At 35.5% G+C, this 15,042-nt stretch overlaps 1 protein-coding gene across 1 annotated transcript in view; it reads right to left on the bottom strand.

The window, feature by feature from the left end:
* Positions 1-15,018: 15,018 nt before the first annotated feature.
* Positions 15,019-15,042, bottom strand: part of HOXA13 (homeobox A13) — a 1,581-nt gene continuing 1,557 nt past the window's right edge. The window contains exon 2 of the mRNA XM_073329530.1: positions 15,019-15,042. This exon is cut by the window's right edge and continues 221 nt beyond it. Coding sequence (XP_073185631.1) covers positions 15,019-15,042 — 24 coding nt within the window.

Raw genomic sequence — 15,042 nt, 5'->3', positions numbered from 1 at the left:
AGATCCGTGAAGTAAGAAATTTGGAGACGTAAGCTGACGTGGAAATCTATCCCCATCCTTAGCAGGGAGGTGCTGGTCATGTGACCAAATGTTGAAATTGACAAGCTGCAAGTATGGGCCCTTTTTTCTTTGTAGCCATCTCAAGGGAAGCAACAGATCGTCACTTTGGTATTCTCACCAAAAGCACGTAATCTAAAATATAACTCATGTTTGCTTTGTGTACCCTTAGAGGACAAAAAGACGCATGACACTTTTTCCTACTTATTAGTTTGACCAATTGCACCAGGTCGCTGTGGAGTAGAAAGAATTAGCAATTCCCACATGTTAGGTGAGACCTTTTTAATTTGTATATTTGCAAAAAGAAGATCAAAATAAATTAATTGATTTTTTCTTGCTATTTGATTTCTAGCATTGAATGTTTCCAAAGCTATTGGTCGATATTTTTTTGTTTGTGCAGAAGATAGTCGCCCTGCAGGCTTTTGCTTGGAAGAATGTGCCAGGGTCAAGTCTGTACTGATTTTCATAGTGAATAGATTACATGCTCGCATTCATGTTCACTTCCGAAGCGCTTAGTGTCTTCCTTCCCTTTTTAACATATTAACCTCAAATACCCTGTCCGGTTTCACCCAAGTTTTGCTCGAGATATTTAATAACATTTTATTCCCATCATGCAGGTTCCCTTTTTGCCTTTTCTCCAAAGCGTTGCTTTCTTTATTTCAGTGTTAGAAAGTCCTTTAAATTCCAGACCACTGCGTAAAGAGGGCTGATCTCTTTGCCTAAACAGTGCTGCTAAATACATGGGAAACCAATGGCTATCCCGATTTCACAAATATTCTATGTAAAATTGCCAGAAGCCTAGTTAAAAATATTTTATATCCTATTAACCCCTAGAAACAAACTTGCAGCACTCAGATACTTTTCTTTTTTCTTCAGACCATCGCTGGAGGTTGAGATCCAGATAGATCTATTTTAAAAACGTAGAGAAGCTTTTACTATTGTTACATGAAAGAGCTGATATGGAAAGCGGACTGTACAGGGCAGAGACTAAAAGCTATTTATCTGCCAACAAAAATGCACATCCCATCGAATGATCTTTTCCAAAGAAAACAGAGAAATAAGCCAGCACCTTTTGAGGCATGAACAACCTTACACTGTTGGAGGGAGGAAAAAAACATTTTTTTCTATTCTGCTGATCGATATCAGAAGGGAAAGAAATATTTAGGTTCTGGCTCATTTTAATCAAAACAGCAAAACAGAATTACACTAAGGCCACAAACAACTATTGTGAAGTTGGCGTAATTAAGAAATTGGAAATATTTCACCATCTCTGTTCCTGTGGACCTGGGTGAGCAATGGAAGGAAATCTAAAAATAATAAGACAACAACATTTTGAATTTTTCTAGGTTCACAATGTAGTGGAAATATTTATATATAACAGGGGAAAGTTCTATTGCAAATTTTGGAGATCTTCGGTATTTAAATGTCAACATTGATTTGTTTATTTATTGCTTAGCTTATCGTAACTGACTTAATAACAAATCTTATCATGTTGTGCACTGACTAAATATTCTCATTATGTATTTTCGGTAAATTATAGTTAACTGTTACATTTGAATTCAAGCTGTAAATATCAACATTATCAAGTAATTACTTTGTAGTGGAGTAAACTAATTTATTAGCGTTAATGTTTATATGCCTTTTTTATTTTACAAGGGTTACGAATCACAAATCAAAAGCTCTGGACATATCCCTTTAATGAACTCTTTATTTTGGTGTGCTGCAAGAACTTTTATGCTCCCTCAGTGTTTGTGATCTGAACTTGAAATTATTAATTAATCTTCAAACTTGACATATTTGCCAGAAAGTGGATGGAAGTAAGAGATATGCATGTCATCAAAGTGCTACCTGAAGACTCCATTGTCGTTTGGGGATTGTAAAAATGTTTTTAAGCCGCAGAAGAACTCTGCAGCATCCATGCTTAGACTTCTTCCTTAATTCTACACTTTTGCCTTTATTTAGTTTCCCCTTTAGCCTTTTTCCAAAAAAAAAAAAAAAAAAAAAAAAGAGAGGCTATTTTGCTCTCTGAGCCCTGTTCATCTCCCTTCTCCCTCCCTTTCAATTCTTGATATTAAAATCTATTTCCCCCTTTCCCAGACAAAAGGAATGTATAAAGGATTTCAGCGACTTTAAGATAACAAAGGCGCCACCATTGCAGAGGTTCGCCCCGCCTCTGTTTGATGGCAAACAAATTCTTGCACTTGTATTAGGGCTTTTAAGGCTATAATTGAACACGGCGCGTCTAGGAGAACCGAAAACAGTTCTAGACTGACCTGCGGTTTTATAGCACTTTTGGCAGTCAACTTCAGCTTGTGTCAGAACAGACACGACAGAACGGACCAACGGTTAATCGGGAGACACCACCTACTTGGAATCGCTGCAGTCCCCTCTTAATTAAACAAATCACAAACGTTGGGGATAGAACGGGCTGCAGTTCTGAAGAAAGGTTTGTATGTGCCTATTTCCTGCTCTTACTTACATTCAATTTCTGTCGTGCCCTTAAAGACTCTGACTTGCTGTTTTCATGTATGCCTATCTGAGACAAAGGGAAATCATGGGTTGAAGGCAAGAACGCAATTAATAATGCAAGTCCAGCTAACATTATATTAAAAGACACTGCACAGCCTATGCAGAATATACTTGCTTAGTTTTGATGGTTTGCTATGTATTTTCCCAGAGAAGTAGGGTACTTTGTTAGAACATGCTTTCACACAAGAGAAAACAAAATGCATCCTGACAAATGATTATATCTGTAGAACAATTAGAAACTATTATTGAAAAGATTTAAAGGTGCAGATAACGTAAGAATAAGCAGAGACCCAAGGCGGAGTTAACTCTCAGCTTTATTTGCTGCTAAGTGAAACAGACATAATGTACGCTTAAAGCCCCGGAATATCTAGGTAATTGCAGTAAAACTGCTATTATGTTGCTGTTTTAAACACAATTATACTGTTTATTATTTTGTCTAATTTTGAATTGCTCTTTTAATACAGTCATTGGGACTTCTGCGTTTAGAAAGCAAATAACACCGTGCATTGCCCCTGCTAACCTCGGTGAGAACAGCAAAAACAAAAGAAGGCATTTCATTTTGAGAAGCAAAATCAATTCATTCCTCCTTTACAACTGTTTCGTCTGGCTGAGAAAGGGCAACGTGTATAATCATATTATGTGCTTTGCAACTGCGCTGCATTACATTGTAGATACATTTTACAATGGACGCAGATATCGCTAGTAGGTGAATAGACTTTATGAGCAGATTGGGTCGTGTCTACCTATACAAAGGGAAGAACAATTAATCCATACTTTGGAGCGATATAAACAAAGCTAGGATGTCACTTCCAGAGTTTGTATATATCTGGTGTGCAGAAGGAACTTTTAAAAACAATACAGGGCATCTTTAAAAGGTCAAGTTCTATAATGTGCAAAATGTTGTCACTTTGTGTTTATTTATGGGGTTTTTCATAAAAACAAATCGCACTATATTTTATATTAAACATTAGGGTGAATACCTGTGTTTCACAGTAGGAGTGTATACTAAGTGGAATTTATGTGTAAAACGAGTTAACTAAAATATTACACTTTTATTGATTTTTGAAAATTAGCATATTTTCAATAATTATGCTTTTTGATATAACGTTGATATCTACAAAATTATGCACTAATTAATTATTACAGCATATAGCTATTGTATGCTTTACTTTCTATATACATGCAGTTACTATAGTAGGACAATATTAGGAAATATGCAACATATTTTGGCCAACGAAAACATCATAACTTCTTTCTTTCTAATGAAAAATGTCTATAAGGTCGCAACACTTCGAAAAATTTGTCTTAAATGTAATTATTTAAATTTCCTGCAGATTGTTTGGGTTAAACATTATTTAAGACTTACTAGGTCTTTACTCAGCTGTTTTTCTCTTTTCCTTTTTGACCACTGTACTACTGAGCTATACAGTAATAACCAAAATATAGTTTGTCACCTAAACACGTCTTTAACATTTTAAGAACAAATAATTGTAACAATATTTTGATAATGGATTTCAAACACTAATACCTCTGCTATTACAGCTAGTAGGGATTTATCGAAAGAGCAAGATGCATTTCCAAGATTATGATATGGAATAGTCTCTTTATTTTTCAAAACCAGGCGCTACGTAATAGTAGTCATACTATGGAGGTGCAAAGTTATATATAAAGAGAAAGCAAATGTAAATACAAAACTGAGTCACAGTTCAACTGTAGTCTTGGTATATTTAACGGCATTATATTAATTCTGACGAATAAGCTTTTTAAAACAATTTTACTTACCAGGTTGAAGATTGTACATGATTGTATTAGCTTTGAAAATGTTGCATGTTAAAGTTACAATGTTTGGAAAAATGATTTTCCTTTCTCGTGGTCTCTTTTAGTACTTAAATAAGACTTATGAAGATATGAATAAAGCTACACGGTTTTAGCATTTATCAAGACTATCTCAAATTCACTTAGATGCTCGATATCGAATAGCTGTTACTGAAAGTAAGGCAACATTCCGATAATTGTAACAAATATAAACACAGAGGTGTTTCTCTTTTAACAAGGAATTTATTCTACTAAAAAGAATAATCAATTTCAAATGTTATTTTCCTGTTCTTTTTAACCAAAATATTAGATATTCTTTATAACATCCCACAAGCACCCTTTTAAGGGCTGCGTCTTTCTCTCAATATTCTGTTTCTGAAAACGTGTTTTTCTGGAAAGCGTTGAGACCCAGAGTGTATATTTGCCTACAGTGTCATGGTATTTTTGTGTACCGTCTGTAAGAGAATCGAGGCAGGGTCAGAAATAAGGTGGGCATAAAGAGGTGTTATCCTGGAAGTCTAGGTGTTTCTGAAATTGTTTTAACTGTCGATGGTACCATAAATATCTTCCCTTCTCTACGTGATTGTGCAGCTGTATTTTTCCAATACATGAAAACATGCAAGAGACTTCTGATAAATGTGGAGTGCAGGGAATGGGTGTCTAAACCAGTTACTCTAAAGTGTCTGCGAAAGCAAAATTCTTCGCTTGTTATCCTTTGATATAGAAAGCCAGACACCTTTAACTGAGTTCCACCCATATTCATATTCGCAGATAACTAGGATAATTAACCTCACCTGTAGTAAACAGGTTCCAATCATCTTTCAGGCAGATTTATTTTATGTGGAATTAATCATAGTGGTTTAGTGACCATCTCCAAGATTTATTTTAAAAAAACCGAGTTATAAAACAATAAGACTATACCTCTGTCCTTACATAAAATATACAGACTCGTGATCTCCTGATGCAAAGTCCACAGAGGTTTGACCCCCCAACCATATTTGCTCACAGAATTGATGCGCCGTCTGGGAACTGCAATGCTGTTTATTTAAACAACAGAAACAACCCTGCCAGAACATTCCAGTGCCCACATATATTTAGAAGTATTGCTACAGGTGATGCCTTGAACTTGACCTTAGGTATGTTAATCAATGAAATACATGCTGGGAGAAAAATATGATTGTATTGCCTCCTATAGAAGGTTATATTGTTATATTGGAATTCAGGGTTACAACAACGAAGCTCAGTTCTTGTGGTATATATAATATGCTCTTAATATTAAGATTTTAAAGTTATAGGTAATAAAATGTCGCTATGGGGAGACAAACTCTTTTTATTTTGGTTATTCTTGGGGGCGGAGATCCGCAGTTTGCTGTGCATCCTAAAAAAAAGTCGGTCCCTTGAATTCTCAGCTAAATCTGATTTTATAATACTCAGTGTTTTGGCTAATTTAAGCTGAATTTTAACAGCGATAGATACAAAATTTTAAACAATATTTTGTCCACTCACCAAGAAAAAATATCAGATTCTACTATGCCACTCTGCTAACTGTATAGGAGAGCCCTACTCAAGAATCATGAAACATACCGACCTAAAGACATTTCTTCATCAAGGATTGTTTCAGGGGGCGGGTACAGGAAGTATCATTATACTGAGCCTGTCAAACCAACAACTTCGAACATTAACATATTTTGATGGACGCTAAGAACTGTATTATAATAAAAGTTACCTGTACTATGTAATTTTTAAAATCTTACATTTGTAAAACACAAGTTTAAAAGAAGTTGTGGATTGTAAAATGCAATAGCTTTACCACACATGTTTTATATTGTTCTGTAAGGTCTTCCTTTTGTGAATTTTAGCTATGCAAATAAAATACAAGGGTGCTTATACAAATATTTCCCCAAAAAATCCTAATCTGATTTGTCTTGAATATTCCGGGTTCATCATGTCCATCGTATTGTCAATTTCCCTTTCCTGGCACTTGTTTAGCAATGGTTCAAACATCAGTATAGATATAAATGAAACTATTTAGCAACACAACAATACATTTTATACCATGCACGTATGTAAACTTTTCAAATTCTAACAAAACAAGCAGGGCTGAGATTGTTAAAGCTGTTTATATTTAGACATATGCCAACCATTAGCTACGGCTGAAAGCAATCCAAGCCTTCTTTGTATTAAGACCTATTCATTTTTACGTCTACCCAGCGGCATCCCGAAGGTTAAGAGCAGACTGGCCTAAACCACTGTGCTTTCCGATTATTTTTAACCTAGGCTGGGCACAGCGGCGAATTTCTGATATACTAAACAAATCAAACTATGCTTGGGGAGTTTGAATCAAGGTGATTAAAATTAACTTCGGATTCATTTAAATTGGTCAGTTACAAAATCCGGTGGAAATTTGTTTTCGGACATTCCACATATAGCCAAAACCAGGCAGGTTAAATAACCATCCTGAGGAAGTATTAAGGAAATTCGCCAATGGATGGCTTTATTCTTGTCTGGTTTTTCCCCTCTCCTTAATTCTCTTGCAAGATTAAATAATAACAAAAAGAGGCAAACAATGAAAAAAAATTACTCGGAAAAAAACTCAACCCATTCTTTTTCAATTAAATTTGAGCAAACTCTTAGAGAAACAGACAAACGCAAATCCAATTATTCAGCACCGTCACTACATGCACCCTCTTTAATCTTGGGTTTGACACTCCCAGCACCTTCCATCTTTCTTTAATGCTAAAACCCTTTTGTTGTTTCCACCTATGTGGTGCTCCGTAGCATCTTTGGGCAAGTTGGAGCCTTGCCCCCAAGCGACCATCAGAATTAATACTTTTAACAATGGTTTGATCGTCACCATTAGCGGCACTCTCATTCCCCCAAACTTCTGAAGCGAAATCTGTACTTCTGTGTATATCTTGGGAGAGAGATAAATTAGAGGGTTAAGTAGAGGGAAGAGGAGGAGGATTGGGCAGAAGGCTGAAAAACCGCCGCAAAGGCCCTCCAAATGACATTGTTGTACAAATCACCGGTCCCACACTGTTTTGAATTCAACATCAGCAGCTGGGAGAGGGAAACCATTGAGCAAGATCGAGGAATAGCATTTAAATCTTACCCCAGAGTCCGAGATCTTCTTCCCTTGTGCAAACTTCAAAAACCAGAGACTAATAGCTAGGATCCCGCGCCTCGATTGATAGATCTCAAGACGCCCACTCAGTAGTGGTTTTCCTATACATACAGTACACCTGGTCCACAAAAGTATTTCTTCTGGAACTCGAAAGGTTTTTAATCGCACTCAGGCACGCAAAGAAACGGAGCCGCTAAGGTGCATGAGCTTTCTCACAGACTTCAGCTTAGCCTACTTGGAAAATGCACCAGTGTAACATTCTAAATATTTCTTTTCTCAGTCCTGGTAAAATTTCCAACTGAAATTCTAATACAACAAAGTAATTGCAATAAGCTAACTGCAGTATAATCCCATCGCCCTAGAGGAAAAGTCCAAGAGTTTTTGATCACTGGACACCCTGACGTTCCCTCCCCAATACACCGTGGGTCACAGTACAGTAATGACCGTGGATTGTGCGTTGTAGGGACTTGACCTTTACTACGTAGAGGAGGGCCCTTTCTTTCACGCTGCAGGAGGAGAGGGGGGAAGGGAAGATGCTCTCTTAGGGGATCTTTAATCACAAATCAGATCTAGGAGCGGCAAAGACCATTGCATTTCAGCACGCCATATTTTCACTGGTGCTTTTTCACAGAGCGTTAATGAACATTTGCATTTCGTAGCTGCAGTTAATGAGCCAAATCCCTACAAAGGGGGCAATTAGCAAGGAAGGGAGAATAGGAGGCTTCCAGGAAAATAAGTAATAATAGGCTAAAACACCCAAGCCAATCCCACATTTTGGGGGAACTGTCCCGTCAGAAAATAATTGTAATGTCAGCAAAACTGGCCACATGTGCAAGGAGTCAACGTGGTCCGAAGTTTATTTGGGAACAAGTATAATTTGGGAAAGAAAACGACTATCCTTCACATTTTTTCTACTCTTTAACCACAAGAAAATCTTTAAGGACAGCTCTTCAAATCATCATTTTAAGTTCATTTAAAAGTTCCGAATGACGACAAACCGCCTTTTTATAGCATATCTGTTTTTGGTTCTAAACACTGTTTTGATTTCATTGCTAACGCTGCCTACACAGACACTGAAATGTGTATTTTACTTAAGACACAGCAACATTTTGTAAACTTAAATTTATAGTTTGGAGGTCTAAATATTTACCGCTTGTTCAGATATGCAAAAAATAAAGTCATTTCCGTAGAAGCCTGACATAATTTTATATCCCAATGAAGTACAGTTTTAAGCACCACAGTTGGTTTCTTTCGAAATGATTTCTTAGAAATCCAGTAATTTTAAACGGAAGTATTTTTAAGAAAGAGGAAAAAGACATACTTTTGCCGTTAAACTAATTCCTTTTAGGAAATATGTTGCTGTCAAGTTTTATTTCCCGTTGCAAACCACCTTTGTTATTGCCAGGAGTTAAAGGCGGAGATAGATTAAATGCCATCTTATTCTCTTGCTGAGGAAAAAATACAAAACATTTGTTTTACTCTTCCGTCCTCATCAAATATCATAAAACATTTCTAGTCTTTGGGAATTCTAAATCCAATGTTCTAAGGACGTCAGGCATTAGAAGATTATAAATCAATATATTCAGACACTTGGAATTAAGGTTTATGTTGCTGAATCCTGCAAGTATGAGGCTGCGCTAATCTTTTTATCTTTAATTATGTTTTGCATTTTGCACTGAGACAGAAATATTACCTTCACATTACAGTTGCCATAAATGCTCTAAATATATAGCATTAGCTCGTCTTCTTTTTCTTCTATATACAGCATTTTCCAGGGATCTGGGAAAGCAAAGTTAAAACCTCTAGGTGTCTTTTATTTGTTCTGATTTTAAAATAAATAAAATAATAATAAATAAATAACAACAACAACAATCTTCCCAGGATATTTTGGGTTATATTTAAATGTAGGCAAATACAATGTTGAATGTGTATAACACTATCAAACATTACAGATACAATAACTCCTCCCTCCCCCCCATGGTAATATATTTCTGGTAATGTTGAGAATATAAATAATGTTTTTTCTCAGATCTATGTGCATGGGAGTACTTTGTGAAGTACTGTATTGCGTTTGTTAATTATTTTCGTTGGTGATATATTTACCTATAAAACACATATTACGGACATATTTTAGAACGTTGGCGTCAGATTGATGAGACGGGAATATATAATACAACAGCAATTTGTACTTGAAAATGTATATGCCAACAGCTTTTGGATGGTAAATTAAGGTAATAAATAACACACACACACATGCATATATAGGTGTGTTTATGTATACTCAAGAAGACAGCATAGATAGAGAGATAGAGAGATAATCGAAAATAAAGCAGACGATCATATGTTTCACAATTAAAAAGAATAAAATGTAATCAGTGAAGTGCCTTAAAATCATGGCCTTAACCTATACCTCTTCATGTTTGCCGGCAGATTATTCGATAAGTAAGATACAGCGAATTTCCCTCTCCCTACATTTTATAGCGCGGTCAATTTTAAATAATTATTCAATTAATAAATCAATAAGCGCAGCTCATTCTTAATTTGTTATTAAATCAGCTGACGCATTGATAAGGAAAACAATTACCAAATGATCATGCTAAATCCGTACGTGAGGTCAGTTATTGGCCCAATTCTGCAAATCCCTAGCAAGTAAATAATTTTACTCGAGTGAATAATCCCAGCAAGATCAGTAGAACTCACCTGACTATTAACTTTCCCCTGTATAAAGAACAGGAGGGACTTGTGTCACCTTAGAGACTAACCAATTTATTTGAGCATAAGCTTTCGTGAGCTACAGCTCACTTCATCCGATGCTGTAGCTCACGAAGGCTTATGCTCAAATAAATTGCTCAGTCTCTGCCACAAGGTGCCACAAGTACTCCTTTTCTTTTTGCGAATACAGACTAACACGGCTGCTACTCTTTCCCCTGTATGTTTGGTAGAGTCGGAGCCTAAATCGGAAGATGGCTTGCCAGACACTTAATGGGGGACGTAATGTGCCTTAAAAAAGAAGAGCATTCTGTCTTGCTAACTACGCTTACTGTGATAACAATTCTTAATAAAGCACGATCCTTCCATTTTTAGGTGTTGGCGTATTCCCATTAACTCAATAAGACTATATAAGAGCTAGACCCTGGTTTGAATTATTGTCATATGTCTGCGCCTTGGGCCTAATCCCGCTCCTGCTGGAGTCAATGGGATTTTTCTATACTTAAACGGGAGCAGGAGAGGAACCTTTATTTGTTAGGAAAGAGGACCTTATCCTTCTTCCTTTGAAGTCAATGGGAACTTGCCATGCATTTCAATGAGAGCAGGGTCAGATCCAAAATGTTATGTTGCTCCTGTAAGCATCACAATTGAAATTGCACACTTTTTACACTATAAAATACGTACACTGTAAAATATATAGACACCAGTGGAAATTTAAATCCAGTAACCTAGTTTCAGCACAGGGATACTTAGCAGATTTAGCTGGTAGGTAGTCAATCTGAACAAAATCTCCCTTCATTAGTTCTGATAAAGAGTTACTAGAAATGATTTTAAAGTTATTTTATTAAACCTATTCACATTTTTAAACAATTACTCTTGGGTAATATGTCACTGCTACTGCTTTTGGAAGAGTTTGCTAAACTATATATTAGTATAATATATTTAAGTGCAAATTATATGCAACTTGAATTGTGCAATACATATATAAATTACGTGTAAATTATATGTAATTTGAAGCATGTTGTATACACAGTATATAACTAAAGAAATAAAAATATACATACAAAGTACATACGAGTGTAAATGTGTGTGTTTGTATTGGTACTTCTTCAGTCAAACTAACGATGATAACAAAACCGAGAAAATATGCAGACAATTCAGTATCTAAACTAACAAACACTTTTGATCACCGAAAATATATATAAATGTAGTAAATAAACGCTAACTATATATATAGTGAATGAGTGTATGTGTGTATATACATATATGCGCACATACACATATAATTTATTAGATATAGAAATAGTTACGGTTATATATATAATTACTGTTTATTTACTACATTCATATATATTTTCGGTGTTCAAAAGTGTTAGATACGGAATCTGTCGAATTCAGAATTGTAACTAATTCCAGAGTATAGTGAACGCTTTTACATTTCCTTTCACTACATCTTAGAGTGCTACAAAAACAAATTAAAAATTATGACTCAATTCAGCTTTAGGGTGAGATTCTGCTCTCAGCTACACCAGTGAAAAGCTGGAGAGCTCCTGTGAAGTCAATGGCATTGGTCCAGAAATACTCCGGTGTAACCGAGCAGAACTGGGCCTTCAGATGTTCCCCTGTAAAATGCAATGGTAGGCCATTCTGATTGCTCTCTTTCTTAATATAGAAGCATAAGCATTCCAGGGTTTATTAGGTAAATGTATACAGTATCATTCGATTGATGCATCAGTAGATGTTTGTTTTCTCCTACCCCCTTTCCCCGTTAACAGACACCCACTCCTGCAGTTCTTAGTCAAACAAAACTCACATGGACATCAATGGGACCGCAGAATACCTCCCTAATAGCCCAACGCAACAAGATGCTGAGCTCGCTTAACTGCCTTCTAGTTCAGTCGGCACTGAGGGACCACAGCACATCTCAGGAGATGATTAGAATTTTGCACAATCCGAATCTGTGCTTACGAACGAATGGATTGCAACAGCAGTATAACTGTCCCAGACCCTTAATAATTCCGTCTGAGCAAATCATAAAATGAAACTCTTTGATACTTTGCAATGACAGGTTCTTCCTTTTGGCCTGTTCTCCTAACCCTTAGCTACAGAACACTTTCACTTCATTTCTTATGTAGTTATTTAAAAAAAATAGAAGTCAATATAAAACGTTGTAATTGAAATACTGTATGTTTTTATTCTCAATGATTATCTTAGCACCAGAGAAATGTAGGTTAACATATTTTTAGTAAGTGTCACGTAATAGTGGCTGACTTGTGAAGAGATACAAGTGACCGTAGTAATTATTAATTTTGTTACTGGATTGTTGTGTGATTTAGTCTTATAGCATTTCAAAAATACAAAAATTCACTTCCCTAACACACTATAGGAACCTGCGAGAAAAACCAAAATAAAATCCTGCAGGTTTTCTACACAAGTTTGAATTCTTAGAAAGTCAGCTGATATTCTGAAATATCAAAACCTATTAAGTGAAATCTCTCAGACACAAGAAGTTCCTGGAAAACAGACATTTCTGCCCTGTATACTTATCCAAGATTTGCGTTAAAGTTAGACTTGTAGATCTAAGCTCCAGAAAGGCCTCTATTTTGACCTATGAAGAGGTAGATTCCTTTGAATTTCTGAACTGTAATCCTAGAAGTCTATAGTTAGTACGGTATAGGATACTTTTATTTGCCGTAAAGGTTTCCCAATAATTCTAATTAGGGTAGCAGACCACCTTAGGAGACAGAAAAAAAAGTTATTGAAGACAATTTTTTTGCATATCACAAGTCTTGTCAACTGGCAAAGACATTCACAAGAATCAAAGGCTGGTATGCAGCTTCTTAATAGAAATTATGGTCTTCTAGACTCAGATTAGATGAAAACTGATTTCAGGACAGTTCAGTCTATAATATAGCTCGATAAATATAGATATGAAGTACAATATCATATACAACATAATATGTTCTATTTTCTTTCTTACGCTTGATGTGTGTGTGTGTGTGTGTTCCATCTGGACAAAAAGAGGTAAGACATGTAAAATAAAGGCCAGGTGACCGGCCTTGGTTCCACTGGAGCTCTCTCGCTACAAGGACGAGTTGGAAACGCGAGGTGGCGCCCTTGATCTACTAATCCTAGAGACGACTATTCATGAGCTGTCAAAAGTCAAGGTCACAAATTGTCTTTTTTTCGTCAAGGTCAAGGTTTAAGGCCTTCCTAGTCCTGGCACTTCAACAGATTCCAAAACCTTCCCGCGTAGACATATCCAGTCCTAGCAATAAACCTTAAACACTGCCATCTCTGCGTTTGTAGGTTTTCTAACAACTGTTTTTCATTTTCATTCAGGGGCTCCGGCACTACACTGATGTCATTTTTTCCCCCATTCAAAATACCTGACTCTTTAACCTGACTGAAACATTTATAGTTTAGTAAAGCTAGTTAACAAGAGTCCCCACCCCCAGCTAAATAATTTACAGGAAAATATATGAACTATTTAAGTGATCGAAAAGAACGTTATTACAAGACAGATACATTATTTTTCAGGAAATGCATGTAAATATGGAAAAATAAAGAGTATTTCTTTCAGGTTTTGTTACAGTGACTATTTTATTAACAGTAGTAATACTACTAGATCTATCTACACGTCTTGAATTTTCATTTTCAATAGAAATGTAAAAAATAAGGGTGCACAAATACATTTCCACAGTGCGCTTTTTTATTATTATTTACAAGATAGCATCTTATAGTGAATAAAAACAAAAATAATGTGCTGGTTGAAATAACTGTTTGGATTTAAAAGGTGCTGTAAAATGAATCCCTAAACTTCTTAATGTTGCCTCAGAATAGACAATAAAAAAGGTAAATGACTAATTACTTATAGATCAAAATATAGAATATAGAAATCAAAATATTTTTGGGAACACAAAATGTATTTTCAGTTTGGAGTTCTCCGAGATTTTTTTTCCAGAAAGGACTTTTTTATTATAACAAAATGCCAATGTTCACGTATTTGCATCCACCCAAGAGTTAAACGTTTTAAAATTTACTGGGGTTTACCTATTTAACACTTCTTGAAGACCATTTGAGGTGTAATATATGTACAGTTCTTTTAGAAAATATCTGTCATACTGTGTGCAGGAAACAGTTCGAATGCCAAAAAATCAGCTATTGAAAAAGAACTCAAAGAAAGCTATTTCCAAACAAGTATTAGCCTTTCTATCCCCAATAGTTTGCATTGTTTTTAATTTGCTCCACAGAGTTTCTGTCATTACTGATGCCTCTGAAATTCTTATTCAGTACCTTCTCTTCATACATAAAATGCATTTCTTGAACATACAGTAATTGTATATTTTCACTATGATTTACCTGAGCAGTAATTCAACATGCAGTTTGGATTGCAATGGAAGAAAAAATATGTTTACCTCGAACTTCTTATTTGAACCAGCTTTCAGATTATAACCATTAATAGTGTTCTAGAATACTAAGGTCACAGAAATACTTACAAGATATTCAATAAAATGTGTATCTTAATTGAAACTGAGCATTTGAGAGGTGGGCATTTGGGCTCTACAGTTTATCATTTAAACTGTCTGGTCTGGATTTCGTTGGAACAGTCAGTCTTAACCATTTCCTACAATAATATTTTTTTAAATGCTATAATTCCAAAGATACAGATCTCTTGTTATGAAATAAGAGGTTCATTGTCTTTTTTAATTATTATTATTTATTTTAATCTGGACAAAAATAGTTCTGAAACCTGTGAACTGCTGCCTCTCCATTTTAATCCATTAACTGGTAGTCTTCAATTTGTT

This window comes from Lepidochelys kempii, chromosome 2 (assembly GCF_965140285.1).
Source record: "Lepidochelys kempii isolate rLepKem1 chromosome 2, rLepKem1.hap1, whole genome shotgun sequence".
NCBI classification, from domain to species: Eukaryota; Metazoa; Chordata; order Testudines; family Cheloniidae; genus Lepidochelys; species Lepidochelys kempii.
The sequence above is the reverse complement of the archived record's forward strand: the minus strand, read 5'-3'. Positions and strand labels throughout refer to the sequence as shown.